The sequence below is a fragment of the Anarhichas minor genome, unplaced genomic scaffold, assembly GCF_050575085.1.
Source record: "Anarhichas minor isolate MPS153535 unplaced genomic scaffold, ASM5057508v1 ptg000030l, whole genome shotgun sequence".
In the NCBI taxonomy this organism is placed as follows: Eukaryota; Metazoa; Chordata; class Actinopteri; order Perciformes; family Anarhichadidae; genus Anarhichas; species Anarhichas minor.
This window is the reverse complement of record NW_027466476.1, coordinates 6,604,581-6,632,037: the sequence shown is the minus strand read 5'-3', so window position 1 is coordinate 6,632,037 and position 27,457 is coordinate 6,604,581. Positions and strand designations below refer to the sequence as shown.

The window sequence follows — 27,457 nt, the reverse complement described above, 5'->3', positions numbered from 1 at the left end:
TTGACATCCACTAATCATTCAACTATTATTGAAGTGAAAAAAACAGTTTATTATAATTAGTTACAAAATGTACAAAATAAAATGCACAGATGGGAAGTCAAGACTGTAATTGAATTCGTCATAATGACAATTAAGGAGTTTAGGAGTGTCATGTCCTCTTGAAAAACCTGGAAAAGACGACAGAGGGAAAACAGGTCAATAAATTACAATTTCAAGTGCCGTCTTTCCCCTGAAAGTGTGCAAAATATCTAAGTTACAGTCATTCATAGTGAAATATAACAGGCTACTTGCACGATGCAGGATTACTGTATTTTGTCACCAGAAAACAAATCAAAAATTAATATTCTATTTGCAGGCTGTGATTACCAGTCATAGTTATTAGTTTTTGAATTATCCCCTGATCATGCATTTATTTCATCTTTGAAAATTCCAGAAACACTAGAATCACTTCAGACTGTGTAGATTTGATTTAATTAAATAACAGTTGTTTCACACATAAAATAATATTAACAGGGTTATAACACTCTATTGTACCATCTTACATACCAGGGGAAACAGTATCCACCCAAAATGACCAAGGCAACCAGTGCAATTGCTGCAGCAGCAGACAGAGATGAAACCCACAGAACATAGGCTGTACCTGGAACAAGGAAATGCTGCGTGTGAGTAACTGGCAACGAGCTTTTTCTACATCTACTTATTTGAAATACTTTCTCTTGCCTTTCTGTTACTAGTGTAAGCGACGTGACTGTATGATAAGGAATAAATAAATCAGTCCAACACGTTCTGAGTTTTACTCATAACGTTAGTGAACTACCAACACCGAACAAGACCAGCCCGAACCACCTTCTCCTCGCTCAGCCTCTTTCTCTCCTCTCTTAACCGTATAACATCCGGATGCCTACACTATGTAATTTCCCAAGATAAATCTTATCATTTAAAAAAAGGACACTATAGTATTTGGGTATTTGGCCAGTAAATTACCTCTTACTTTAGCCCAGAGGACACAGGAACATTTTAAAGCCTAGAAGAGAAAACATTCAGGTAATTCAATTAGTAAACTGCAAAGTTTGTTGCAGTTTATAAGTCAATACATTTTTATACTGATACTTTATTGTATCGTAGTTGGACCCACCGATTTCCACTGGCTGACAGCTCGTAAGATGATATAATAGTTCCTGCCGTTCTCCAGTGGTGCATTAAAGAAGCCTCCATAGTGGAGTCCATCTCCCACAGTAAAGTTCATCTCGGTCCCAACATGTCTGACATCAATCTGGGCAGTGATGTACTCTGTTGAGGACTTTGATTTGCTTGAGATGTCTGAGCTCGCAGGAGAGGAACAGTTAAACATTATAATCCCCTCTACAGGAAGCACAGACACCTGGTACCAACTGCAGAATGAAGAACAAAGAAATTGTTACCGTATGGTCATAAATAGAGATATGTTAACACGTTAAATTCTTTACATGAAAGATTTGTAACACCTGAATATGACATAAAGGTAACGTGGTACATGTGATTCTGACTTCAGAACTGGTGAAAAACGGTATTGCAGGATAATCTTTCAACATTTAAAGAATTGTTTTTTTTAATCTTTGAAGCAGGTGGGCAAAGTTTTTCCAGGTGAAAGTTGCTTTTTTTTGTAAAAAGAGGTGAAAAACTTTCCGCTCAGGACTTCCATACTAAACGGTGGATACAGAATATAAATCAACTTGTCAGTGACCTCTGGTGGACAAACTTCTGAATGTCCTGTAACCTAGTTTGTAATTCCTGGACTGTGCTTTCTTTACACAAATCGGCCAAACTAAGCACTGATACAGATATATCTGCAATAAGCTAATATCAGCTGATACGTCTACCTTGCTGATTCATCCGTTTAGCTCTAGCACTTATATCTTCTTTTCTTTCTTTCTTTCTTTGCTATTAACTAGATTTATTGTAAAGATTTATGAATTATCAAACTTATTTAAGCATGTCTGTTTGTTTTATCTCATAGGGTTTTCATTTCCTCTGTAACCTGGCAGAACAATAGAGCTGATTGTTACCTTATTGGGTCCAGTGTGTTGGGTGATCTGCGGAGCCTCAATGTTGGTACAGGAGTCTCAAATTCTCTGTAGTCGACAACTGGTGCTCGGGGAACTGTCAAATCTTATTATGCTCAGTATAAAGAAGAATGCATCACATTCAATACAATCAGTCCTAAATATTTCCATAAATGCTGATAACTCCTGGTTTCACTTTAATGCAGGGAGACATTTGTCAGAGGAGAGTTGGCTGTACAATGATACCTGTTAAACTGGTGTTAGTGGAGATGGTGGCAGTGAATCTGGAAGACAGTGCGGTGATGGAGATGCTGTAGTTTGTGACTGGAAGCAGGTTCAGACAGAGTTCCAGCTGGTCTGCCTTAGAGCTCAGACACCGCTTCCCTCTATCATGAAAGGACCTCTCGTAGTCTCTGAATCCTATGTACGTCACCTGCAACGGTTGGTTATATGCAATGTGGCATCAGGGGAAAAAAAAGTATGGTAATCGCATGAGAAATGCTTAACTGTCCATACACATTCACATATACCCAGATAATAAGGTAAAAAAACACTGAAAGCACTTTCCTATGAAGACAATAATGGTAAGATAGAGATAAGATAAACAGCAACGGCAGTGAAAGAAGGATTATAAAATCTGTTACCTTGTATACTTCTTTATCCTCCTCATACTTCTCTGCTCTCCAATGCAGACATTTTTCATTAAGGACAGATAGGTGATTGACAGGTGGCTTTATTTCTGTAAGAGATGTAAAAAGAGTGATGGTACCACAAATCTTCCCCTTTTTATTTGACATATTACAGATCCTAATGGGGTTGTGTTGTTACTCACCTATGCATCTCAGTGTAGCTCTCTGCCACAGCCCAGAGCTGCCACACACAGAGACGTAGCTGCCCCTCCAGCTGTGATATCCATCTACACAGCGGTGGATCACAACACTCCTGTTATGCCACATCACCTCTGATTTGGCAAGGAAGGGAACCGGACCACATTTAGCTGTCGGAAAACAATGGCACTGGTTAACTAATTTACTGAAAGGCCTTATAAGCATGATTACAGTATATCGTAGACATTCCATCAGTCGTCAGGTGGTAAAAGCCGTGCAACATGTTGTTTCCTCGACATTCAGTCAGCAGTGGATTGACCCAAGGAAAGAATCACACCAGCATAACAATGTGAAAGTTACAAAACATTATTCAGCAATATACCTCAACAACACACAACGTATAGCCCAAGCGGGAATAAATACAAAGGAGCCTCCAACCACAGCTGAGACAATATAGGGCATTCATCAGTTACTTGCCAGATAAGATCAAAGCATCAACTAAATTATGTCAATAACATGTTAACAAAGAATGATTCTTCCGCAGTCAAATAGATGCACTTATAGAGATTATCACTGTACCTTTGCACTTCACAGATACCTTCCCCCACTGTCCTGAGAGTAAACATGTTGAACTATTGTTTCCACTCATCAGGTAAAATCCATCCATGCACTCATACAGCACCACACTGCCCGGTCTACTGGTGCCATCCCACCGGAGGTTAGTATGGGGGAGGGTTAGTGGGGGGCCGCAGCTTATTTCTGAATTAGCAAGATATCACAAAGAAAAACACAAATGGCACAGTTCATTCCTCCATAAACATAATGAGAACAAGTAGCAAACTTTGTGTTTATTACACTTACGTATGTGTACCTCATATGAATATGAACGTTTATAGAATATAGAATTGGTGGACTGGATTTTCATACTTCAACTATTTACAGAGCATAGCAATATACTAATACTTCTATTTTAAAGCAATAGTTTGAATATTGGGGAAAAGGCTTATTTGCTTTCTTACACAGAGTCACAAGATCAATACAGTAAATATGAAGCTTCAGCTAGCAGCCAGTTAGCGTAGCTTAGCACAAAGACTGGAAACAGGGGGAAAACAGCTAGCATGGCACTCAAAAGGTAACAAATGAACTATTTCTTGGCCAAGTGCAGTGAGTGGAGTCTTCTTGTCACTGTGAGATTACCAGGCAACCAGTGTAGACTCGAGGACGTCACTGCAATCAGGCCAAGAAATAGTTACACTTTGGTATTTGTGTGGATTAAACAAACACGATATAACGTGTTGTGAGCTTTTAAGGTGCTAATAGGTTGATTTTGTTACCGTTGAACAGAGCCTGTTTCCTGTCTTTATGCTAAGCAAAGCTAACCAGCTGCTTTTTGAAAATTTCAAACCATTGCTCTAAATATTATGTGCGAATTGCTACAAATATTCTGAAATGAAAACAGTAGTTTATCAATATATCTGTCATCAAACGTTGCACCTTCACACCATAGCTCAATATCCTCCCACAGTCCATTGTCTCCACATACTGAGTAGTTTCTCAGGCTCTTGGTGTAATATCCTTCCTCACATTGGTAATAAACCACACTGCCAATGTGTGATGTGCCGTCCCATAGCATTTTAGCACGAGGTTTAAAAACAGGCTCTTGGCAATTGATTTCTACAACAAAAAGACAGCAAGTCATTGCAGATGAATTTACACATTTTTTCAGTTTCAAGTGATTGTAATGGCAGCTGAATGATTACAGTAACATTCATACTGTTCAATTACAGCATGGAAATTATGTCGACTATGCCGACATGAGGATTGCATTATAACTTTTACTGGAGGCAGGTAACCCAATACTCCATTGTGTAGATTAATGTCATTATTACCTGTACAGAGCAGTGAGGCTCCATCCCAATCTCCAATGGCAGTACAAACTGATACATCTCTCTCTCCAACACTGCGATATCCAGAGTTACACTGATAAACAACCTGAGAGCCCAAAGTGGAGATTCTATCCCACAGCATGATTGAATGGGGGATGGGTGGCGGCACACCACAGTCAACTTCTGCAAGTATAGAAATTGAAATATTTAATTGGGTGAAAACAGTTATTATTTGAATCTACAACAGCAATGGAGAAGCAATGCTGAACCACAGCATTAACAACATTTTGGAGGAAGGTGTTTTTACCTTGGCATGAGATGTTTGGTTTTGTCCAGTTACCAATAATTGAGCACAGTGACATGTTATTTCCTTCACTGGGATAAAATCCTATTTTACAGTAGTACGTCACTGTGCTTCCAGGGCTGGAGCTGCCATCCCACACTTGCCCAGTGTGAGGCAGTATAGGGGGATCCCCACATAATATGTCTGGGACAGAAAATTATGCACACAGTGGGTTATACAGAAAAATAAATATATATTATATATATACATACAAAACATTCTTTATATCTAATGAATTCTTAGCAGTTTGACAAAAGTGTTAGTTATGTTCACATAAGGATCGCTGCCCTGCACACCCAACACGCTACATTGATTTCACTTATGTTGAGCAGCTCTTCTCAGGACTGCGTAGCCATGTGCAGACAAACTGTGCATTCCAATACCCATACTACAATACTATTTAGTCTGCCAGAAAAAGATTTAGTATGTCAAATGTCACTATTCAAAAAAAATAACAGGACGTGCTACTTCATTCCAGTCGCATTTTGCAGCATACAAAGCTAGTATGCTTATCTGGGTATTCCACAATCCTCTTTGCAGCAGATATATAAATAAGAGGGTCAACGTTCAAGGTGCAATGTTATGAGGAAGTAGTATGTCACGACTGGATGTGCAACAGTATGTACTTTGTAAGGGCAGCTGCAGTATGTAATACAAGTAAAAAGAAAAAGTAATTCATTTGGAACATGTAATAGGCCAGGACAAGTGAAAACACGTGTGGGTGTGCAAGCTAGTGTCATTATTGAGTGAAACACTTTTAATGAAGTAATGTTTCCTAAAACTAGCTTCACAATATGTCACAACAGAAAATGCTCGAAATAATTTCCTACCATTTTATACTGTAAAAGAAAATGATTTGAATGGTTTCAGTCATTGTTTTAATTACCTTGACACGACAGACTTGGCGGGGTCCACTGACCGTTTTCATTACACTTCGATATATTAAGTCCTCCTTTGTTATAAAAGCCCTCTTTACAAACATAGAGCACGGTGCTGCCAGGGGTTGAATGACTGTCCCACACCTGCTCAGTGGATTCAATTATCGGAGGACTTCCACACGTGGCCTCTACAAGGAATAACATGTAACATGAACACCAAGATCCAGATTCATTTCAGTTAACTCAATTTAAGGAAAAAATAACAAACTGTATATCTGTGTGGTGGATAAGTATGCTTTCCAGTGATATTGTAATTACTCTAAAATGATCTGATAAAACAGTGACTGTACCTTGACAGAGCATAGACGGTCTCTCCCACTGTCCAGCAGACGTACAGATGGATACATTTCCCTTTCCAACATTATGATATCCAGAGTTGCACTGATAAACCGCCTCGGTGCCCATCCTTGAACTCTTATTCCACAGCATATGAGAGTGAGGGAGGGCAGGGGGAGAGCCACAGTCAACCTCTGAGGGCCAAAGCAGTGACATGCTGCATGAAACCGTAGTCACTGGAAAATCTCCAGGAACTCTTTCCGACCGATCAGTTTTATGATCCATGTTAGAGTTCTTCCAAAGCCGATACCAGCATCGGGTTTGCTACCTATACAGCCTGATGATGCTGGATCGGATGCTGAGATCGGTACTGCACATGTGCAAACTAGTACTACACACCTGTGGTTAAACATGTTTATACTGTTCCTTGACAATGCTACATTGTGAGCAACAAATCTGTATTGAAATCTGCAGAAGTAGAACTAGTTAGTAGCCTGTGTGGGTAGCAAAGTCCTGCAGAGCTAGCCGACAGCTAGCATGATTAAAAGTACTTATGGTTACATTTTTTATTATGATACATTTAATTGACACTGTTAAGAACTCCTGAAAAGCCAAACAATAAAAAAACACAAGCAGAGAGCAGAGAAAGCAACGTACAAAGTTGCAATGCGGTGACGAATGGTCATACAGAGTAATATAATGCTAGAAGCTGTGTATGTATATATATGTGTATATATATTTTATGTGTGTTTTGTTACCTTCACAGACCATGTTGGGTCCTTTCCACAGTCCATCAGCTCCACACACAGAGCTGTTGTCTCCACTCCTCCACACAAAGCCTTTATCACAGACAAACATGGCCACACTGCTGTATGTGGTGCCTGTGACTGACAGCAGCACTGTGTCCTTCACTGAGGCAGGCTGGCCGCAGTCAACCACTGAGCGGGACAAGAACAAACAAAAGTCAAGATTAGATCCAGCTGTTTGCCCACCCACACGCAGCAGGCACTGCCACTGTTACACCAGCCAGGACCAAAGTGAGGGGTACACACTAATGACATAAAGGGATGGGTTCGACTGAATTTGCAATTAACTACATGTGTGTCTTTGGAGTACGATTTGTGTGGAGCAAGACAGATCAAATACACAGTAGGAATTTAATCTCCTTTTAAAGGGTTTGAAAGTCCATCTACTGCCCTCTTGCTTGATTGTCTGGAGCCGAGTCCCAAACCCATAATACATACACTGGAAAAGTGTCAATTTAATATACTCATAACTGTAATTATGCTTATTCAAAACACATTAATGCTGTCTTACCTTTGCAGGAAGCTTTGTCTCTGCGAGGGTGGAAGGGCTCCGCTCCGTTGTGGACTTGATATCCCAGCTGGCAGCTGCAGTCAAAACTGCCCTCAAGATTCCTGCATTGAGCTCCTTCTCCACACGAGCCTGTGAGCGTGCACTCGTCTTTGTCTGCACAACACATGGTAAATGAGCATGTGACATAAAAACGATAATGAAAGGCTTGTTTTACAGGTAAAAGTCCAAACTTCATGTTGTCCTATATACCTCTCTGTATAGTTATGCCTTCAACAGTCCTGTAAAAATAAAGCCCCACGTCCAGCCTAAACTCACCCTGGCAGTGGGTTCCATCATTCGGGATGAAGACGGTCATGTTGTTAGAAGGGCTGTAGCCAGCCAGGCAGGTACAGTAGTAGCCGCCATATGTGTTGTGGCAGGTGGTGTCCTGCCCACAGATCTTACTGGCACCTATCTGACACTCATCTTTATCTGGAAGAAAAAATATTTACTGCACTTCAACATAGGAGAGAGGGAGTTGAAATCAAATGTTATTAATTCCTACGGTGCTTTTTCTACTTTGACAAGTCAAAATGTCCATAGAACGGATTGCCATGAAGTTTTTTACAGACATGAATGGTCCCCAAAAAATAAATCCTACTGACTTCAGTGATCTCCAAGAAAATTGAGGATATATTGAGAATATATGCCTAACTACAGCCTCACAGATCCACTGCAGCTGTAGACTCTTATTATTGACATTGCAAACCCCTTTTCTTATAGGAAAAGAGAAAAGAGGTTGAGACGAAAAGACTTCATTTAGCTTCACTTGATAAATAAACACAATGTTTTTTTCTTACCTTGACAGTAGGTTCTCCCATTTCCAACAAAGCCGTACTTGCAGTTACAAACTTTTCCAGAGCCGTCTGACTTTTCGTCACATGTGGCGTCAGCGTGGCAGGTGGGACACACATCCAGATTGTGGCCTTCTGCTGGAATTTCTGAGAGGATAGAAAGAACATCCATCAGTCAATATCGTTCTATTCACCCCTTCTGCAATCATCAGTGAAACATAAAGTGAAACATTAAAAATAAAATGCATAATAGATAATCACGTTCAGTGAGAATGATGCAGCAAAAAAATTGTCATCGGTGTTCTTACCTGCAATGACACAGAGCAGAAAAACCAGGATCATTGCTCTGTGTCTCTCGTCCATCCTCTCTGAGAGTCTCCCTGACGCTCTCTTCACTTCACCAGACGCTTAACCTCCCCATCTTCTTTTTATGTGTATTTTACTTCCGTTTTGTGTTCCATGATGACACCGAGCGTATTTGATAACCAGGATTGAGTGACTCTGTGAGTGGGTGAGCTGAGGTCACTCTGAGAAATAGCTCCTTTTGTCAATGGTCTTCTGGCAGCTGGTGTTTTTTTTTGGGGGCTTAATCTTTCATTCCCTGACACATTCGGTTAGACTTCACATGTGTTGATACGCTCTGTGCTCACTTTAGTGAACTGCACACTCATGCTGCGGTGGCTGATAACGGCTATATTTGGCCCGATGAACTTGTTGGATGCACTTTCAAAAAACAAAGTATCATTTTAGATGTTTTTAAAAGCACATTAACCACATTATCAGCTAGTTAAGGACCTTTAACTAGATGACTTAGAAACTACATCAATAATAAGTTAATATTAATGACATTTTATGAATTTCTTAGTACACCTTCACCCTTTGCCCTATATATTTAAAGTAACCCTTATTAAACTAACTGAATTGATCCTTTTTTAATATAATCCTCAAATGTTTACTGGTTTTTGAAGTCAATGAAACCAACATCCCTCCTCGTCCTACCACGGGGTCTGTAGTTGGTGCTGATGGGGTGTCAGTTGGCATGCTGTGGGAGGGGGAGATAAGTGTGGTGAGCTGCTATCTGTCAGCCAAGCATGGTCCTTAGTGGGGTATCTCTGTCACTCAAACCAAAAAGCTACCGCCTCACACCAGTGCCTGCTGGACTGGACTGATTAACCCCTGCCCAAAGCACACACGTTCAGTCAGCAACACTTGCAGCAGGGGATTGACCATTTATAGCCAATGGTTCGAGAGTTAGATATAATGGAAAAGACTCAAATACGCATCATCATCGTGTTTTTGTTGAAAGAATGATTCCCCCTCAATAGGAACATACATGAACATGATAATATCAATAATATAACACATAAGGAGGCAGAGCAATAGTGACCATGCTGTACACCTGCATGTATATAATTGGATGTTTTCAGTCAGCTGGTAGCTACACACCTGTGAATGAGGCAATGATCGGGAGGCATGAAAGAAACAGCTGATGCCAATCAGTTCTGCCTGAACTAAGGCTTTATTCCACAGGCCTAAAATGCATTACTTCCTCAGCAACACATGATTTATGACTTGAAAGTGTAAGCTAGCTTCGAACCAAAATCATCTGGTGAAAAACAGGTGCAGAATATACCATATTGCCTGGTGTTTAGCAATGTCCCTCAATATGTCCACAAGATAATCACATGGCAGATACAGTTCAGTCCTACTTTCACCAGTAGATGTCATTCAGATGAAATATTATAGGAATATGCCTTTTTTTTTGTATAAAAACTTTATAATAAACATCAGATGTGTTTGTTAAACTTGAAAATGATTATCTTAACCCAAATTATCCAATTCTTTCAATGTGAATCCGTGAATGCGTCTCAGCATACATATATTTCATAATTAGGCTACTTAAATAAGGAGTGTTCAAAAAAAACATTAGTGGCTGACATTTGAGACCAACACAAATATGTTTGCTGTTTTAATGTAGAATAAAGGCTTTGTAAAATTAATGCCAGAAATATTGAGTAAAACAAAAAGTCAATAAATGAAAAAATGACACAATGGTATGTCACCAAACCTATAAATCTGCTCTGCAATTCAACAGGAACACATATATACAACCAGTGTGTAGTAGTGTTTAGCCAGAGAGATCAGAACCGAGTCAGAGAACCGAGTCGTCTAGAACAGCTTCACACAAACTCCTGCAGAGTCCTGCTTGTTCATAAAACAGTGCAGAAACAGCAGCGTTTCTTTTCATGTGCCGTCTCAACTTCCTCAGGTGGAGGCGCTTCAGGAGCCGCAAATTCTTCCATACTCTCTGACAGGGAGCCACAGGAGGTAGACAGCAGCCTCCCACACACCAGGTCAGCAGCTTTTCCATCCATGACGGACAAGTCTATCACTGTTTTCTCTCTTAGCGACATGTCTCCTTCATCGTCATCATCTATCAGCACAAACTCCCTGAGGTAAACCAACCCCACCCCATGGAGGCTGTGGTTCTCTGCTGATTCCTCCAGGGTGTGAACATCCACAAAGGTCAGAGTTGAAGTCTCTGTCAGGGTCTCATGTGGGTCTGTGGAGTTGTCCTCTGGTCCTGAATATGCTTGGCTGCTGGAATCCATCATCCATGGGGAGTTCCTCTGAACACTCTGGTCTTTCATGCTGTACCTCTGGTCCTGGCTGTTAGAAATGATGTCTGGAATGGAGGACATCTTGCCTGTACCATCTCGGCTGGTGACCCGGTCTCTCCTGGTGTGACAGCCATTTTCTATAGCATGACCGTTCGCAGAATACATCTTAAAAGCCACACTCTGGTAGTCATGGTAGACCTGCACACCGCTGTTCCCTGGTGGGGAAGAGAGGGGGATGCTGGCAGCAGTGTTGCCTTTTCCTTGCTTCTTCATGTATTTTTGTTTGCTGCACTGAGACAAAAAAGAAAATTGAAAATGAATACTTGGCCTTGGAAATAGTAGTTTGAAAAAAACTTAACTCAATATCTATTTACTAGCCAGCTTTATTAATGATGCTACAGAAAGAGCTAGTAAGTAGACCGTCAGTTAATATTTATTAACAATTACATACCAACTACTTTGTCACATTTTTGCAGGTGTGAAGCAGTCAGGATAAAACTGAGTACCTCAAAGTCTGAGGCCTTGGTTCTCTGATGGAAAACAGTGGATTGCGCCCTCCGGGTGGGGAGTGAGTCACTGCCCCAAGCGAGGGAGTTCCAAGTATCTCTGGGTCTTGTTCACGAGTTATAGCAAGATGGAGTGGGAGATGGACAGGTGTGGTGCAGTATCAGCAGTAATACGGGCGTTGTATGAGTATAGGTAGTGACTGAAATGAGTTTGGGTAGTGACTGAAAGAATGAGAGAGATAGGGTGAGGAGCTCAGACATCCGGAGGGGGTTCAGAGTAGAGCCGCTGCTCCTTCGCGTCGAACAGGGCCAGCTAAAGTGTTCCTTTGATCACTAAATATATCCGATCACTATCCAATCGGGCAGGTCTCATTTAAGTGTCAAGTGTGGACATACAAATATGGACATAGCTGAGTTCCAATCTGGCGCATCTTATTGTAAAAGTCACATTGAAAATACAAGTGTAACCACAGCCAAAGGGTCTTGAGGGTCGTAAAGTGTTGGGCCATCATGAACCTCGAGAATAGCTTCAATGCTCCTCAGTGTTGTTTCCACTGGAACTCTACTGGAGAGATGAATATCATTTTTCCAAAAGATATTCCCTCATTTATACTTAATGATGATGGCGGTGGTCTTGCACGCTGCTCTAATATGTCAAATATGTGTTCAACCGGGTTGAGATCAAGTGACTATAAAGGCTGTCGCTATTTACATAATTTTCATACTCATTATTGAATGATTATTTATTGAGCTCTGTATTTTGCACTAATCTATTCATGGTTTTCCTTTAACGTTTCTCCCTTTGTATCGCTATAACAAATAACATACACTGTGCCAGACATCGCTCACCCCTAGTATACATGGTACTGTTGTGCAGTTGTAGCATTAATATTAGTCACATCTTCCACTAACACAGCAACTAGGGCAGGTAATAGCAAGTGCAATGGACTTCATGAACAACAGTAAGAGAGAACAAGCTGTCATTTAGTATTGGCCTCTCTGAATAAATAAATGAAGCTGGTACTTTTAAAAGAAGCAAAAATAACTTGAAATCCCAGAGGATCAGCTCTTTGAAGAAGGAGACGGATGAACTCCTCTAAAGTGCTCTAACCAAGGAAGGAGTGTGTTCGTGTCATCTCATCTCTCTAAAAACCACACACACCCTCCTCTTCTACACACGGAAACAAAAGAGACGAAGTGGTGAATATAGTGGCAGAATGGCAGGTGTTTTAAATGTCCGTACTGTAGAAATCGACCATCAGCCAAAGCTACAGTAGCAGATACTGTTTCTGAAAAGTTCATGTTCAAATTTGTTTTGAACTACACATTACATTACTATACATACACTATTTAAAGAACACATGTGACAAATGACATATTTACATTAAATACAAGATTAAAAGATTCTTTCAAGAGGAGTGTTTCCACTTTAAGTCTCTACATGCTGCAATCCACTCTGCACAGGAGCTTAGCTGTCTGACCCTCTTACACTTGACTGACTCGTATGCATGACAGAATCGGGACTCTATAAATGAATAATAACAGCAATGTACAAAGTTCAAGCAAGAGTCTACTCCACTCCAGCATGTGGTGGTAGCTGAGGAACAATAGATGAAAAATTGATTTGATTTAAACACACTCACTATATTACCGCTTTAGTTTGCTCTTGGTTGGTGGCTGTTTTTGTCTCAGCAGTGACTATGAGAAGGTTGACAACAGCTTTACCCGTGGCGGAGGGAATTTATACTGACGAGGAGGAATAAGACAATAATGTTGAATTAACCAAAGACCCAAGACTCGCCTTAGTTTGAATTACTTCATTGCCAACCACGAGTTGAAGTATTTAATGAAGTTCCTTTTGTAGGGAGACAGAACATCTGTGTCCCATACACTAGTAGGCTATATATCAATTACAGTGATTTAACAAGAATACAGAATCCTGCATAAAGCTTAATTTTCACAAAAATCCACTTGCATTCAAATATTTAAAAAACTCTTTTACCCTAAGCCTTCCACAGTTGAAATCTTTCCCAAGTTGCTGTAATGAAAATCACATGGTGGAAGTGGGATGAGCCAGCATGTGTCCCTCCGATCTGTAGTAAAACTGGTGAAGCTGATTTCTCCTCCGTCTGGTCGTCTATAAACAGAGACTCTACACACACGCCCTCCCCTCATCTTATAAACTACAACTGCTCACAGTGTGCAGGGAGGCAGTCACGGGACGCTCTACCCATTTAAATCACACCACTATTTATTTCCCCCCACCCCCAAGTTCAATGAATTTAACATTCATGGCTGCACATATTTTCACCTGGAAACAATCAGTATCTACATAACACAACATGAACGTTCACTTATCGGACAATTATTCTTATTAAAGAAGAAGGAATGCTAGCAGCCAGTTAGCTTAGCATAAATGCTGGAAACCGGGGAAACAGCTAGCCTGTCCAAAAGTAACAAAATCTGCCTACAAGCACCTCTAAAACGCACTAACATGATTCCTTTTTATGATTCCTTCATGAAATGTTACAGTGGTGCAGGGATGCATGGCTTCACATTCACTGACTGTGTTCCAATAAATAATACAGGAGGACAGACCTTCACACACAAGAAAGCTGCAAACTGGAATAACAGAGGGGTCAAATATTGAAAAGTCTTCCTTCCCTGTAGGGATGGTGTCTGCATTAGCCTATAGTCAACCGGTAGACATGCCATCTGACAAAGTGCTCATGTACAGTAGATCTATGAAACATACAGCATTTCATTGATTATACAACGGGTTATCCAAATTGAAGCAGAACAAAACAGAAAGAAAATCATTTATTGTGTATTGACGAAACTACAAATATTAACCGTATAAGTTAGTCAATCACCTAGAAATCAATCCCATCATGTGAGATGTGTTGCTCCCATGTTGCTGCATGTGGAAGCTGAGGTCTTGGGCAGGAGACTGATCCCCGTTTTTCTCCCAAATCTTGATTTTCACTCTGCCTGGTACCAAAAGAGGCTCCTTAAATTCGGCAGTGACGTTGATGGGAGCAGTGATAACTCCAACCCCTGATGACACAACAGAGCAATGAGAAGATGTGACCAGTATGGCTCGAATCCTTTTCACAGCAGACATGTTGACTCTCAGTAGCAAGAAAAGGAAAGAACAGAGAAACAAGAAAATGTCTGGTTTCCTTTTTAAAAAAAAAATTTAACAGCAAAAATAAAAGCTTTCATGAATTGGTTCCAGGTTAAATTACTACAGTGTTTCATCAACCTAACCTATCAGTCAGTTTTGTCTTCTCATAAAATCTTTTACCTTTGTGCTTTTCTATTTCAGCCAGGCAGACAGACAGCATCCAGAGACTTGGTGCGGTCTGCGATCTGGAGCCAAAGAGCCTGGCCGATAGAGAGAGGAGCCGATAGGGTGAGTAGTCAGAGAAGTACCAAACACACTGCAGTCCGGTAGTCCTGGGAACTCTGACCTCTATCTGCTTCACATTTTCTGGCGCAGGTTCATCTGGTTGGCCTGTCAAGAGACAAATGATCAGAAACAGAAAGAGATAGACTTTGCTTCTGCCACTAAAAACACGACTACAATAATTGGTGTTTGTTGCGTGAAAATGAAAAAGCTGAGATCTAAGCAGAAATCACCAGATTATTGCTCACATTCGTGTGCATTCTTGGGTAAGCATCTGCTGGCTTTGTGGAGCCCGTTTTTGGACAGCAGTGTCAGGACGCATTCCCACACTGGGCATCCGGTACGAGAAGTGGCAGACAGACCGATGTCGACCTCCACCCCTGCATCAATTTGCCGGTACTCCTGAACTCTGACCTGCAGCATGAACGGACCCTTCTTCAGTTCATCAACTGGCTGGAGGGTTTTCAAACTCTGACGCACACGAAACAGACCTGCAAAAGAAATTCACCATTTTATTAGAAGCATTCATTAAATCGTGGAAATTAGGGTAGTGGGAATTATCCAAATGTATTCAACATGTGTGTTCTAGTGTATTAGACAGTTTACAAAAAGATCAGCTTTAATCATCTGTTTAAAGAGACCTGCTGAATGTGTGTTATGTACCTGCTGGGCTGAGTCTGAAGTTTTCATCAGTTAGCGCCATAAGCAGCAGTCTGCGGCAGAGGATCTCTGGGAAGCACACTGGGATGTCTCTATATTCTGTGTCTGGATAATCCCAACCATAACCTGCAGCATCGCAGAAGCTCCTCAACAAGGGAGTCTCCAGCCTTTTAAAGACAAATACGATGACTCAAAATGTGAATGACCAGCAGTCTACTCTCAGACAGTTTAGTCCCGTTAAAACTTCAGCGGAAGTGGACCGTGCTTACCTGCAGTTGAGGACCGTGTAAACAACTTCACGCTTCCTTGTAGTTGCTGTGTGCAAGTAGCCTGTCCTCCGAATCAGAGCTTTGGACACACATTTGATGTAAAGGTACACAAAACTTGGGAGTCTCTCGTTCAGTACATTTGTTTTCAACAACTTATAAGAGCAGTAAATGTGAACATAAACTAAATACACACAAGATACAGAGAGCGAGGCAACAATGGAACTCTGCGCATTACCCATTATTACTTAAATTAATAATTACAATACAACGCCGTGGGTTTAATAAATGCATTAGCACACATCGCTACATTTTAATTCACTAATGTATTTAATTTAATTGTAAATCGGTCTGGACTAAAGAAGTAAACACAAACACGAGCGGACATCAATGTCCACGACACTGTCAAAAGTACGGAGCGCGAGCTGGGACAAACACAACAGATTCGACTATTTCAGGAAATGAGAGACGTAAACACACTTAGTGAGAGTTTTAAAAACATATTTTCTTTGCCAGCATTTCAACAATCAGAGCACGTATACAAAAATTAATTTACATGTTTTCAGCGTATACATTGAAAACATTATACAGTCAGCTTCCACGTGAAAGTTATTTTATTTTTTTATATATATTGATAGTTAAATCATAGACACATTAAGTGTTTAATATTAAGCATTTTATTGTGCTATTCAAAAGAAGGATGTTAACCATTCTAAATAGCTGCATGTATTTATTTTGAATTACTGTGCTGTACAAAACAGGCCTTGATAAATATCCCATGTATTGATGTGAAATATTAAATTATAATATCCCCATTCAGGCTGACAGGAGACATGTTGTGAGTCAAAGTGATCCAATGTTTCTGCAGAAGGTTTCCTGAGGTGATGGAGATGTTCTCCCGACAGCAGACTGGTTTGTCTCCTCTTCCTCCTCATCCAAACAGAAGCAGCAGCACTATGCAGACTGCATTCACTGCAATCAACGGCACTGTGGAGCAAAATAAAGACAATAGATGACACGATGAGAGCCAAGAGGAGTCCCACTGGGCTCCTGTGTTACTCACCGTTACACAAACTGTGTGTGTAACACCACACACGGTGCTAGAGAGACACTCACCTCTCATCACTGTCCTCACAGAGCGGACCAGGTTCATTAGCTGCACTTTGACGCCTGGTTCATCACCAAAGCCTCCGACACTTTGATCTACTCCCCAGCCAACTAGAGATGGTTAAAACACACAGAGGGATAGACATGCAGCTTTGTTATTAACACAAAACATTCTTTATCAATTATTAGAGGTTGTACCTCTAAATAACACAATCCTTCCCCTATAAATCCTAATTGTTTAATGTTTTAACAACTGTTTTAGTTAGCTGTTAATTAAGTTACTAACTAGCTAGCTAGCATTAGCTACCTTAATTTATATTTCACCCACACACACTTTAAACTACATCCACTTACTTTTACTAAGAAATCTTTCTTCGTGCAATACAGCGACAGCATTGACGCACAGGATTGCTGCTTGAATGAGAGAGTACACAGTAAAAGCCATGTTGTCTTCACAGCAAAGCTAGCTAGTGGTGGGCTAACAGACAGTATTTACCTCTGACGTAGCCTACGGTGGCTGAGGAAGGTCAAACCGAATGACAGCGTGCGCTTGTCAGACAGATAATAGACACACAAGTCTACTCATGTAGAGTAAAAGTACTTAAAAAATATGACTACGTACAGTAAATCCAGTTTACAATAAATATAATGTACTTTAAATGAATCAGTAGTGGGATGTACACCCTTTACTACAGTAGTAATAACACAATGTGAAAGTATTCTACATCCTGCATTCAAAATGTATGAAAGCACAGTTCCCATTGTCTAAGTTAGCATTACCTGAAATAAATATGATTCTTGTGTCTGTTCTTACGTACTGTTAAGTGGTTCTATTTGTAAGAAAAGAAAGATTCTTTGTATGTAAAATCAACAAACTAACTGGTTGTCAGATATATGTATTGGGAGTAAATAATGTTGCCTCTGAAGTCGAGCAGAATTAAGTAAAAATACAATTTAGAAATAGAATCTCAAATGTGTACTTAAGTACAGCCCTGGAGTAAATTCAGTTAATTTCCTTCATTGTTAAAAAGTGTAGATATTGTCAGCTACCGTTGATATCTGTACAACTCTTTAAACATACCGTAAACCACCCTGCTTAGAGCAGCTGTTACTGCAGACTAAACCCATGTTACCAGTCTTCAATTGTGTTTTCAGTGACAAATATCCTTAATACATTCAAGACACGCACACAACATAAAGAATCATGAGAATAAAAATCTTTATTAGTGTTTTGAAGTATGAAGTCTGCATAATATGCCACACGCCTGAGAAGCTTATGGTCAGAAAAAAAACGAAAAAAAAACAAAAACGAAAAAAAACTGTTCTATCAATACCGCCCTCTACTGGTAAAACAACTGCGACATCTACTGTACTGACTGCTTTGCAAAAAGATTACTGTTAAATACACACATACTGTACTACTGTTATGTATATGTACGTCTGGTCCACGTCAGTTTCTGTAATGTATTTTTTCACATTCATATGTTGTAGGCCAAAGATAAAAACAATGTAACACTGGACCCTAACACATGGTTCAGTTCCCCAAATCCAAACGTCACTAGGTGCACTTAAAGTACAATCACTAGTGCCATAAGGTAAACACATTTACATCAAAAAGAAGGGAGGGGAGGAAACATGTTAAACTCGCAACAGCCACGTAATGACAATAATGGCAGAGTTTAATAAGCTAATAAGTCTTGTTGTACATACTGTATTTTATAGACAGAACAAATACAATACACACATTAACACAGAATGTCCTCGTGTGCAGGCACATTCACTCTTCTTTTCTCATGGAAGAAAATCGCTCTCTCTCCACCCAGGTTTCTGTAACATTTTAAAAGCCAATTGTATCTGGTTACCCTTAACCCGCTTGACAAAGCACCAAAAGGCTACAAGAGGTCACGTGTGTTGTTCAAAAAAAGTGAAGAGATGACTGACTGAATGGCCATTACGAAGTTTTACATGCCTCTGGAATCATTAAAACCACTACAGGGAAGTAGATTTGGGGTTTCAGTTAAATCTGTGGGTTTGTGTACTTTAAATGCACCAGATTTCTTTGGAAAAACAAAAGGATAGAAACGGGCTACACATCATGTGGGGCAGTGAGTTTTTTTAAAGTTTTTTTTTTTACCAAGACAAAGAGCTGCAATTGTAAATAAATTCAAACTAAACCTTTTGGGTAAAATAAAGGAATGCTCCATGCCCTCCATGTCACTTTAGAAACAGCTGTGGTCTTGAAAATATCACTTTAATAAAAAGTGAACGACAGAAAATTTTAAGTATATTTATATATAAAAATACATGAGAATACAAAAAAGTAGCAAAACAATGGGGATATAGGCTAAAAACAGAATGAATTCATTGATACCTTCAATTTCTCCTGGTGAGAAGTTTAATGCTTCACCTTGGAGGGCCCCAGGACTCCCAGTGTCGAGTCAAAAAGAGAAAAACAAAAGAAGCTTTTGACAACAGCTGATGTTCTCTGGTCCCTGCCCAGTGCACCTTGCAAAGCCTGGCTAACATCTCATTAGCTTCCACACCAGGCTGTTCAGTAGGGATGTAAATCAACTAAACCAAGGACATGTAGAGTGCCATATAATGACAAAGAAATAAACTACATCCAGATCAAGTTTGCAGTTCGTTTGGGGTTTTTGGAATTACTTACTAACATTCCTATTTGTCCATTAAGAAGTGCGTCTTATAACGACACACGTCGAGAGTTACAAAAAAAGGGCCATTCTTCCGAAGTCAATTCAAATTTCATAAACACATTGTGGCGTTTCCTTCAGAGGAAAGCGGCCGCCAAGGCCATCAGTTCTTCACCGAGCCACCTCCCCCCTGACAAAAGATGGGGCCAAGTTTCCCAGAGAAAAGTAAACTTAGGTTCAGAACAATGGTTGGGGTGGGCTGGAACAAAATTCATTTAGCATTCAAGCTTGTGTTACTCATAAAAGCAATCTTCAATACTGAGAAAATATTCACAGATATTTTTGGTATTTCCCCTACTTCCTGGACTAAAAACCAATATACATTTTATTTGTACCACAAATAGATCTAATATCAAGGATTTGAGGAAAAGCAATTTAACAAGGTGCATGACATAGATGGGTAACAAAGTGCCAATTCTTTTTTTACTGAAAAGTCTGTATGTGTGTGTGAGTGCAACAGTGTAGGTGCATTTGTTTGTGTGTGTGTGTGTGTGTGAGGGATGTGGAACTGGGCCACAAATACTATGAATGTTACAGAAAATTCATTCTGTGGGGTTTCCATTTTTTTTTTTTTTTTCATGAAAGGACTCACAAGTTTGGAATTTAATGATCATGTAATGGGGCTGCGTTTTTTTGGGGGCGTTTCTTTAGCTGTTTAGGACATACTGGAGCAGCGTGCAGAAGGGGAACCCATCTGGGTCAGAACCTTGTCCAGCCACTGCAGGGGACCGTTCAAATGCAGCTCAATCCAGCAAGGAGTGCTTGTGACAGTCTGCCGCCTGGAAACCAAAAACGTACATTTCAATGTCTGACGTCTGTGCTGACACAGCCTCGTCACTCCTTACAACACGAGACATTTGATGCTTCATGCTAATAATGACACCAAACTTGACTTAAGTCTTCTGTCCAAGACCATAACGTGTAACTCTTGTGTTTAGGTTGAGTTCGTACAACATTCGTCAGAATCAATCCCTCATGTAAAAGTTTCAGATAAATTTTCCATGTCGCGATATGCTACGACAGATAAACAATTATACACCGATTAAAAACAGCCAAATTCACTAAAGCGGTGGCAGTGCTCACCTGTACTCGGCTCCCCAGCCTTTGACAAAGCTCATGCGGATGGTGCACATCCTGGTGAGCTGGTAAACCGCCTCAAAGCCCTGGTTGACCGACTGAGCCAGCAGGGCCGCAAATTCCTGGTTGTTGAAGATTTTTAGATTACAACCTAAAAAAGGAACAAAGCGGCAAACAGACCAGCTGTTAATGTGGGTTTACAGCCAACATTTTGGCCTTTGGTTGGCAGTGATCATTGTGTGTCTGTGGCTAATTATTCCCCAGAGTTTCTGTGGTGTGTTGGGCATCATTGGCTCTGGTTGGCCTTGACCGGAGGCATTTGGCAGCACCAGAACCAGAAACAGCTCCACACATATATTCATGACCACAAGCTAGCCAGTCTATACTTTTTTTTGTTCTGTGGGTACCTCATTGTCAATTTCAGCACATTTCCCAAATTGCTACACAAGTGACATCTTCAGCACCTTACCTGGGGGAATTTTACACACTGTTGCTGGATGCCAGCCATACCGCTGGTTGCAGTTTGGACTCTGGACAAAGATGGCGCTATCACTCAGGCACTCAGCAAATACCTCCCCTCCAATGTAGTAGAGTCTAACTCCTCTTCCTGTGAACGCAGACAGAGAGACGCTAGAACACAAGATCTGACTTGATCAGTGGCACATTTTGAAAAGCTAGAACAAACTGTAAAGCGGCTAACAGATGATTGGTTACCCGATGCCGTGCCATACCTATGTGCCTCCGGGTCATCTCCACAGTGGCATTCCTGTTGACATTAGACAGCAGACCCAGGCAGAAGCGCTCAGAGTTTGATGGATCTGTGAATCCGTCCACTGTCAGCGAGGGCTGAGAGGCATGAAACGTCTCCCCCACGCGCTGGTTCAGCTCGTAATAGGCTATAGAGCACCAGAAGGCTGGCTCAGAGTAGGTCACCGGCTGCAGGTCTGTGGTAGACGATCGAGTCAGTTAAGTTTATCTCAATCATCTCTTTTTGATACAACACTGTTCATACGTGGAGGAAAATGTTTGTGTATATAATCCAACTAGACCCTGTGACGTATTACTACACGGTATGCTTGCATGTTCTGTATTGTTTGCATCTTACCCATGCTGTGATTGACAGGAGACAGAGTGCTGGGGGAGAGCTCTGCTGGAGAGCCTGACAGAAACAAGACAACAGGAAGTCATTGATATGGATGGGTTCACATTAGACCGTAACATGGGAACCAGGTGGGTCGGATCAAAGGACTCTGATGAAAGTGGTGGCTGCCATAATGATACTGTGAACCTGCTCAATTTGCATGAGAGTGATGCAGAGATGCTGTTTACTGTTACAGAAACATCCCACAGCATGCTTTGTTGAGATCATACAATTTAAACTACAAATAAATGGATGTACAAAACAATAAGTAGCCTGCTGCTGCTGTTATGGTTATCATTAACAGCATACTCTGAGGTAGTCAGGTCAAAATCAATATCTGTAGTTAAGAAATGCCAAATCTCTAGAAGAGGATCTAGTCTATGAAACATGATACAGGTCTGTTGAAGCAAAGGAGGGAGTTGAGGATAAAGTCTTTCTTCTGAGTATTGTCAGCCGTTTTGTTTATCACGTAAGCATCTTTAGCAGATGTTTTCCATGAAAACATACATTTGACTTTGACCTTTCTGGTGAGGTGAGGCAGACTCACGAGGAAAGGAGAAGGAGTCGCTAGTCTAGGGTACCTGTGTCCATACTTTGATTCATCTGTTGATCGCTGGCCTCTCCATCCTCACTGATGTAGCCCGGTGGAGGCGTTTCTGTTGAAATAACGGACAGAAGGAGCTGTGGCGTTATCATATTTTAATATGGCTGTTTAACTTACTGAAATAATAAAAACATAATGTTAGCAATATTGTTTTGCTGACGTGATGTCATTAGTAGAAGAAGAAGAAATGTACGACAAGATTCTATTTGATTAATACAATACCAAATACGAACTAGATGCCATGTAATACACTGCACCCATTAACCTACAATAAGAGTTTATTCATTTTCAGATTTCATTTTGTACATTATGTAACCCTTCAGTACATTAGTCAGATAGAGTCCCTCCTCTCCGGTGCAGAGATGATTAACTCACCTGGTATATAGTTGTTTGGCGGTTCGATTCCTGCAGGGAAGTTTGTGTTCTCAGGTATGGAATGAGTGTAGTCGTCCAGAGGTGGCAGCTCTGGCAGGATTTCTGAGTGTCTTGGCACAAGAACAGGAGGCAGCACTACAGTGTTGGGCAAAAGTGTCAGAAGAGATGAGTTAGACACTTATCAGCTATATGCTTTTCAAAAATAATTGTCAGTTGGTTTTGGACTAAATACATCAAAAGAATCAAGTACTTTGAAGTTTCATTGTTGTGGGGAATTTAATTTTAATATTGGCCATCCCTGAAACTCTTAAAATGACTCGTTTGTGTTTTAGGGGGAACACTTCTTTGCTTTCTTGCTTAGAGTTAGATGCAAAGATTAACATTTGTTTAATACTGTATAAGGCTACAGTCCACAAATTGACTGTTCTTCCCTACATATTATACAAACTAGATACAATGCATTTACTGGTAGACTTGAACAGAGACAGGCTAGCTGTTTCCAGTCTTTATGCTAAGCTACCTGGCAGCTGGCTGTAGCTTCACATTTAGCATACAGACAAGAGAATGCTATTGATCTTCTCATTGAACTCTTTGGAAGAAATTGTATGATTGTATTCCTCAAAATGTCAAATTACTCCTCATACAACCAGACCAACACTTTGGCTACTAAGAAGTTATTCTGCATAGACGATGACCGATTCAGTTTAGCTATACAAGTCTCAGTGGGAGCAAACAATACTGCAACAATAATGCAATAGACACAGCAATACGAAGAAAGGTGCATGTTTTAGGTAACAAATGTCCACTGAACCAAGTCGACTCACCTGGGGTCTCCACCCTCTGGTAGTGGTAGGGGTTGATGCAGACCTCATCCTTCTTTAGATGGAAGGCGTACTCACAGGCCTCGATGGCACGCAGCTCGTGGTGGCTGTGAAGGTCCGGCCATCGCCACAAGCGACAGTAGATAACATGGGGAAGCCCCTTCCTGTGGGAGACCTGCAGGCGGCCATCCAGGGATCTAAGTTGAACAGCAAACAGGAAATGGAGGTGAGATGGGGGGGGGGGGGGGGGAAAGAGGGGGGCGACACATAATATGGCAAGGTAGGGGAGGGAAATGGAGATGGATTGGATTGAGTGGAGACGAGAAACAAAAGATGTTCTCAATGTCCGTCACCTCAAACATTGTAATGACAACTCTCCCACAACAAAGTTGTACGCAACACCATACAATAGTTGATGATAGTCACCTGGTTTGGTCAGGGTAGCTGTATAGGCCTGATGTATCCCATTGTTCTATCGTATTTGGTGTACTCAGTCCCCATATTTCAGAGCAATTGCTGTGCACAGAGAAAACAACAAAACAAAAAACAAATGATAAACATGGGACATGGCTCATTCAGAAATATCAGTATGGGTAATGTAAACATTAAAAGGCCTCTTGGCCTCAAGAGTCTCATGGCAAAAATAAAGACATCAAATTCATTTTCAGCAGTGGAAATGAAAGATGGGAATTTCAAATAAGAGAAGCCTTTTTTTGAGAGAATTAAGGAAAAACAACGACATGGAATCTGCTAACACACAATGAGTGAGACAAAGAGCATTCTTCAACTGCGGCATTGCATCAAACGCTTAAAATGACTGAAAACCTTTTCACTCCAGTCGTTTGTGTCAGAGCTCATCTGGAGACATTCAAACGAACACTAAGACACACAATAGCACAAAAGAGGGGGAAAAGGGAGGAGGCAACCTTGGAAGGAAAAAAAAAAATCAATTTTCAGACCTTCTCAAAACATTCACAAGAAAATGAACAAAAACTTAGAATAAAAACTTGGCATGAGGACAAATGGAGAGTATTTGCTTCTGAATAATAAATAATTCTGCATATGAAATGCTACAAATGTACAATATTTACTAGACTTAATTACTTTGGTGGGATCTCAACCAACATTCAAAATTGCAATTGTCTGATTCATGACAGGGCAAGAAACCAACTTTTGTCTACCAGCCAATTCAACTGCAGAAAACTAAATGCTTGGAGTAGAATCAGTCTAAATCGTGAATGGATAATGTCAAAGTGACAAGCAGGGTAGACAAAATCCTCAATCACAATCAAAATGTACCAACAACAGTATGGCTGGTGGCAAAGCCTCAATCTGGCATTATTTTGTGCTTGTAACCCTCTCTTGTGTAGCTGTCCTCTCTACTAGTCCAGCCCTCCACGAGAAATAATTTCATTCAGATCGAGCCAGCCACTGTATCTCTACAAACATAATAGTGCGGCCTAGAACAATTCTCAGGCGATAACAACCAGGCCGCTATCTATAGACATACAAACATCTGACACGGTACTTGACGGCACATCAGTGCGGAATGAATCTGTTAACGTGGCGTTCCCACTGAGTCTGGGCCATCAAGGCCGGCTGGCTGATAAAGAGAACAACCTCTCTCACCCTTTAAATGTCTCTCTCCCCATGAGCATAATACAAACAATCTGACTGTATGTACAGTAGTAAATAAACAGGGATTTGATGTATTATCAGCTCATCTTTAAAGAGCAATTCATGTTCCACTATTTTGCATCCCAAAACAAACTGTTTAACATTGCAATAAGCTTTACATGTTTGGTAATAATCACAGGAAATTATGAAAACAGCATCAAGACAAGAGAAGTGCAAGATCGGTGTCTGCCACCAGCCCAAGATTGCATGGTTTTATATTACGCAGAGGTCTCAAACTAAGTACACTTGCAGAGACGTGTAACATCAGCATTCCTGATTCTAGTTTGAAGAGCAAGTGTTGGGCAGTGTACCTGGGGATGGTGACACACTTGGTGTTGCAGTTCTGTGTGGTGATAGCTTTCTCCAGCTCATCTAGCTGGCCTGTCTTCTTTAGCTTCTTCACTAAGCTCTTCACAGCCTTCTCGCACCACTTCTCCTCTTGCCCATTATGTTCTCCACCGCCGGCTCCACCTGGGCCACTTGTCGACTTCTTCCAGCCCAACAGCCTCTTCACCACGGGTGGGGTGAATGGCAAGATGGAGGACATCTTAGCCGGACAAGCCGCGAGTCTCCAGAGGACTCAACACAAGCTCTCCCCCCCCCCCCACACACACACACACACACACACACACACACACACACACACAGAGGGGACCTGGAGCTACAGTTTGGGCCCTTGCTCTGATGTGGCCCCTCTAGTGACCAATGAGTCACAGGGTGGACGCCAGTGCTAGCAGGGTTTATTCCAAAGAGAGGGACAACCTTGGGAGAAAGTCACACACAAAGTACATCATTACAAACAGAATAAAGTACAGAAAAACAACAACATGCAGCCTCATCAAAACAGTATTAAGCATGCAACTTAACTTATTACTCAATGAAACTTCGAATATTAAATTAAATGGTAAGATCGTTTTGTCAACAGCATCGCAAACATTACACGACTGCCTCTTGTGTGAAGTTAAGAATTTGGTGAGTTGAACAAGCAGAGCTGCTCCTTTGACGTTAGCTTGTCACAAACATTGCTCGACATCCAAGCTAGTTAGCTTAGCATGCAAACTTATAAAGTTAACACACGGCGTGTGACTCCGTGCCTGGAGGCAATCACGACTAGCGACTAACGTTGAAGAACACGTTGGATAACACAGTGAACACCATCAATTGAACATGAACAAGGAGAGTGTTTTGTGACAGGCCCCCACAGTGCTAACACCAACTGGCTTTGGGAAGGCCGGCTGCTAGCTCTCTGGAGGGAGGGAGGGAGGGGGGGGGGGGGGGGGGCTGCTTGACTCAAATCACAACAATAACTTCACCAGCGTTAGCTTGCAGAGTGTTAAATAGCAAAAGGCTTAATGGTCTCATAGTTAGCTAAAATCACAAAGCTAAAACCTACAGTTGACGTACCTAAGCAGACCGGAGGCAGTTTAAGGAGATGTCCTCCTCTAGCTAGGTCGGCTAACGTTAGCTAGCTTAACTGAGCTAGCTGCCAGCTTGTTATCAAAAATCCTTTTGTTGTGATCCACAAAAAATCCTCCTATGCGCAACAGTCAAGTCGCGCTACTTTGCTACCTAACGTCGGGTTGTCCCGGCTATCATTGATCTAACTACACAAAATATCGCTTCAAGAATTCAAGCACTGTAATGTTGTATTTCGACTTAGCTATTGAGTGTTTGTGACTTTTATTAAAATACAGACGGCACCAAAATGAGTTAGCATCTTGGACGAACTCTTCCAAACTGAGTCCTGGCTCCCGCTGGCTAACGGACCTGCATCTCTTACACAAAACAACATGCTTCAAAGTCGATAAAAACAGCTAAAAGCATTTCAATAGTTACCCCAGTTTTAAAGTCCAACGCTCCGCTTTTTCAAAGAAAGATGTGCACAGCCCTCTAAACGCCTTGTTGACATAAAAATGCCTGAACTGTATTGTGCCGCAGTATTTGACAAGGCTTGAGGGCTCCTCTCAAGTTGCTACCAGTGCTACTGTGGCTAGTTTGTCAGGTTAGGTAGACCGGAACA

The 27,457-nt window shown here is 41.1% G+C and overlaps 4 protein-coding genes across 12 annotated transcripts; all 4 read right to left on the bottom strand.

Moving 5' to 3' along the window:
- Nucleotides 1–25: 25 nt before the first annotated feature.
- susd1 (sushi domain containing 1) lies at nucleotides 26–9,060 on the bottom strand. 8 transcript variants are annotated; one of them, XM_076104877.1, is made up of 19 exons: nucleotides 8,771–9,052; nucleotides 8,469–8,609; nucleotides 7,945–8,100; nucleotides 7,630–7,782; nucleotides 7,071–7,250; nucleotides 6,327–6,506; nucleotides 5,985–6,164; nucleotides 5,063–5,242; nucleotides 4,759–4,938; nucleotides 4,364–4,543; nucleotides 3,449–3,628; nucleotides 2,875–3,039; nucleotides 2,687–2,781; nucleotides 2,289–2,475; nucleotides 2,046–2,148; nucleotides 1,136–1,391; nucleotides 985–1,024; nucleotides 547–640; nucleotides 26–167 (listed from the first exon to the last, which is right to left on the bottom strand). In XM_076104877.1, exons 1-19 carry the CDS (start codon nucleotides 8,823–8,825, stop codon nucleotides 149–151), a joined length of 2,724 nt encoding a protein of 907 aa, XP_075960992.1. In that variant the 5' UTR covers nucleotides 8,826–9,052; the 3' UTR covers nucleotides 26–148. The 8 variants fall into 8 exon arrangements, with proteins under 8 accessions (XP_075960992.1, XP_075960993.1, XP_075960994.1 ...); XM_076104878.1 differs by having other exon boundaries at nucleotides 2,046–2,139; nucleotides 8,771–9,050; XM_076104879.1 differs by lacking the exon at nucleotides 2,046–2,148 and having other exon boundaries at nucleotides 1,136–1,320; nucleotides 8,771–9,055.
- Nucleotides 9,061–9,958: 898 nt separating this feature from the next.
- Nucleotides 9,959–16,256, bottom strand: LOC142964526 (uncharacterized). The gene is made up of 6 exons (XM_076104885.1): nucleotides 15,928–16,256; nucleotides 15,662–15,825; nucleotides 15,247–15,489; nucleotides 14,897–15,106; nucleotides 14,463–14,646; nucleotides 9,959–11,369 (listed from the first exon to the last, which is right to left on the bottom strand). Exons 1-6 carry the CDS (start codon nucleotides 16,164–16,166, stop codon nucleotides 10,673–10,675), a joined length of 1,737 nt encoding a protein of 578 aa, XP_075961000.1. The 5' UTR covers nucleotides 16,167–16,256; the 3' UTR covers nucleotides 9,959–10,672.
- A 152-nt stretch (nucleotides 16,257–16,408) lies between these two features.
- Nucleotides 16,409–17,546, bottom strand: LOC142964531 (immediate early response 3-interacting protein 1). Its single transcript, XM_076104890.1, has 3 exons — nucleotides 17,386–17,546; nucleotides 17,041–17,142; nucleotides 16,409–16,911 (listed from the first exon to the last, which is right to left on the bottom strand). Exons 1-3 carry the CDS (start codon nucleotides 17,474–17,476, stop codon nucleotides 16,856–16,858), a joined length of 249 nt encoding a protein of 82 aa, XP_075961005.1. The 5' UTR covers nucleotides 17,477–17,546; the 3' UTR covers nucleotides 16,409–16,855.
- Nucleotides 17,547–18,233: 687 nt separating this feature from the next.
- On the bottom strand, nucleotides 18,234–27,440 carry LOC142964527 (mothers against decapentaplegic homolog 2). Of its 2 annotated transcripts, none has more exons than XM_076104887.1 (11): nucleotides 27,274–27,440; nucleotides 25,749–26,199; nucleotides 24,187–24,276; nucleotides 23,764–23,957; nucleotides 22,940–23,074; nucleotides 22,554–22,616; nucleotides 21,925–21,978; nucleotides 21,551–21,763; nucleotides 21,289–21,426; nucleotides 20,826–20,970; nucleotides 18,234–20,521 (listed from the first exon to the last, which is right to left on the bottom strand). In XM_076104887.1, the coding sequence occupies exons 2-11, from the start codon at nucleotides 25,982–25,984 to the stop codon at nucleotides 20,398–20,400; spliced, it is 1,392 nt and encodes a 463-aa protein (XP_075961002.1). In that variant the 5' UTR covers nucleotides 25,985–26,199; nucleotides 27,274–27,440; the 3' UTR covers nucleotides 18,234–20,397. The 2 variants fall into 2 exon arrangements, with proteins under 2 accessions (XP_075961002.1, XP_075961001.1); XM_076104886.1 differs by having other exon boundaries at nucleotides 22,542–22,616; nucleotides 27,274–27,439.
- Nucleotides 27,441–27,457: the final 17 nt, after the last annotated feature.

Excerpts from the sequence above, each read along its gene's own strand:
- LOC142964527 (XM_076104886.1), bottom strand. The coding sequence starts at position 25,984 with ATGTCCTCCATCTTGCCATTCACCCCACCCGTGGTGAAGAGGCTGTTG. Across the intron at positions 23,958-24,186 it reads AGCTACCCTGACCAAACCAG|ATCCCTGGATGGCCGCCTGC; the intron begins GTGACTATCATC and ends TGTTCAACTTAG. Across the intron at positions 21,764-21,924 it reads TCCTGTCAATCACAGCATGG|ACCTGCAGCCGGTGACCTAC; the intron begins GTAAGATGCAAA and ends CGTCTACCACAG.
- LOC142964531 (XM_076104890.1), bottom strand. The coding sequence starts at position 17,476 with ATGGCTTTTACTGTGTACTCTCTCATTCAAGCAGCAATCCTGTGCGTC. Across the intron at positions 17,143-17,385 it reads AGAAAGATTTCTTAGTAAAA|TTGGCTGGGGAGTAGATCAA; the intron begins GTAAGTGGATGT and ends AACCATCTCTAG. Across the intron at positions 16,912-17,040 it reads TGTGAGGACAGTGATGAGAG|TGCCGTTGATTGCAGTGAAT; the intron begins GTGAGTGTCTCT and ends TTTGCTCCACAG.
- susd1 (XM_076104877.1), bottom strand. The coding sequence starts at position 8,825 with ATGGACGAGAGACACAGAGCAATGATCCTGGTTTTTCTGCTCTGTGTC. Across the intron at positions 2,149-2,288 it reads CACTAACACCAGTTTAACAG|ATTTGACAGTTCCCCGAGCA; the intron begins GTATCATTGTAC and ends GAGCATAATAAG. Across the intron at positions 1,392-2,045 it reads AACACACTGGACCCAATAAG|TTGGTACCAGGTGTCTGTGC; the intron begins GTAACAATCAGC and ends TTCATTCTGCAG.
- LOC142964526 (XM_076104885.1), bottom strand. The coding sequence starts at position 16,166 with ATGGGTAATGCGCAGAGTTCCATTGTTGCCTCGCTCTCTGTATCTTGT. Across the intron at positions 14,647-14,896 it reads TGAAATAGAAAAGCACAAAG|GGGTTGGAGTTATCACTGCT; the intron begins GTAAAAGATTTT and ends TTGTGTCATCAG. Across the intron at positions 11,370-14,462 it reads ATGATGGGATTGATTTCTAG|CAAACAAAAATACATGAAGA; the intron begins GTGATTGACTAA and ends GTCTCAGTGCAG.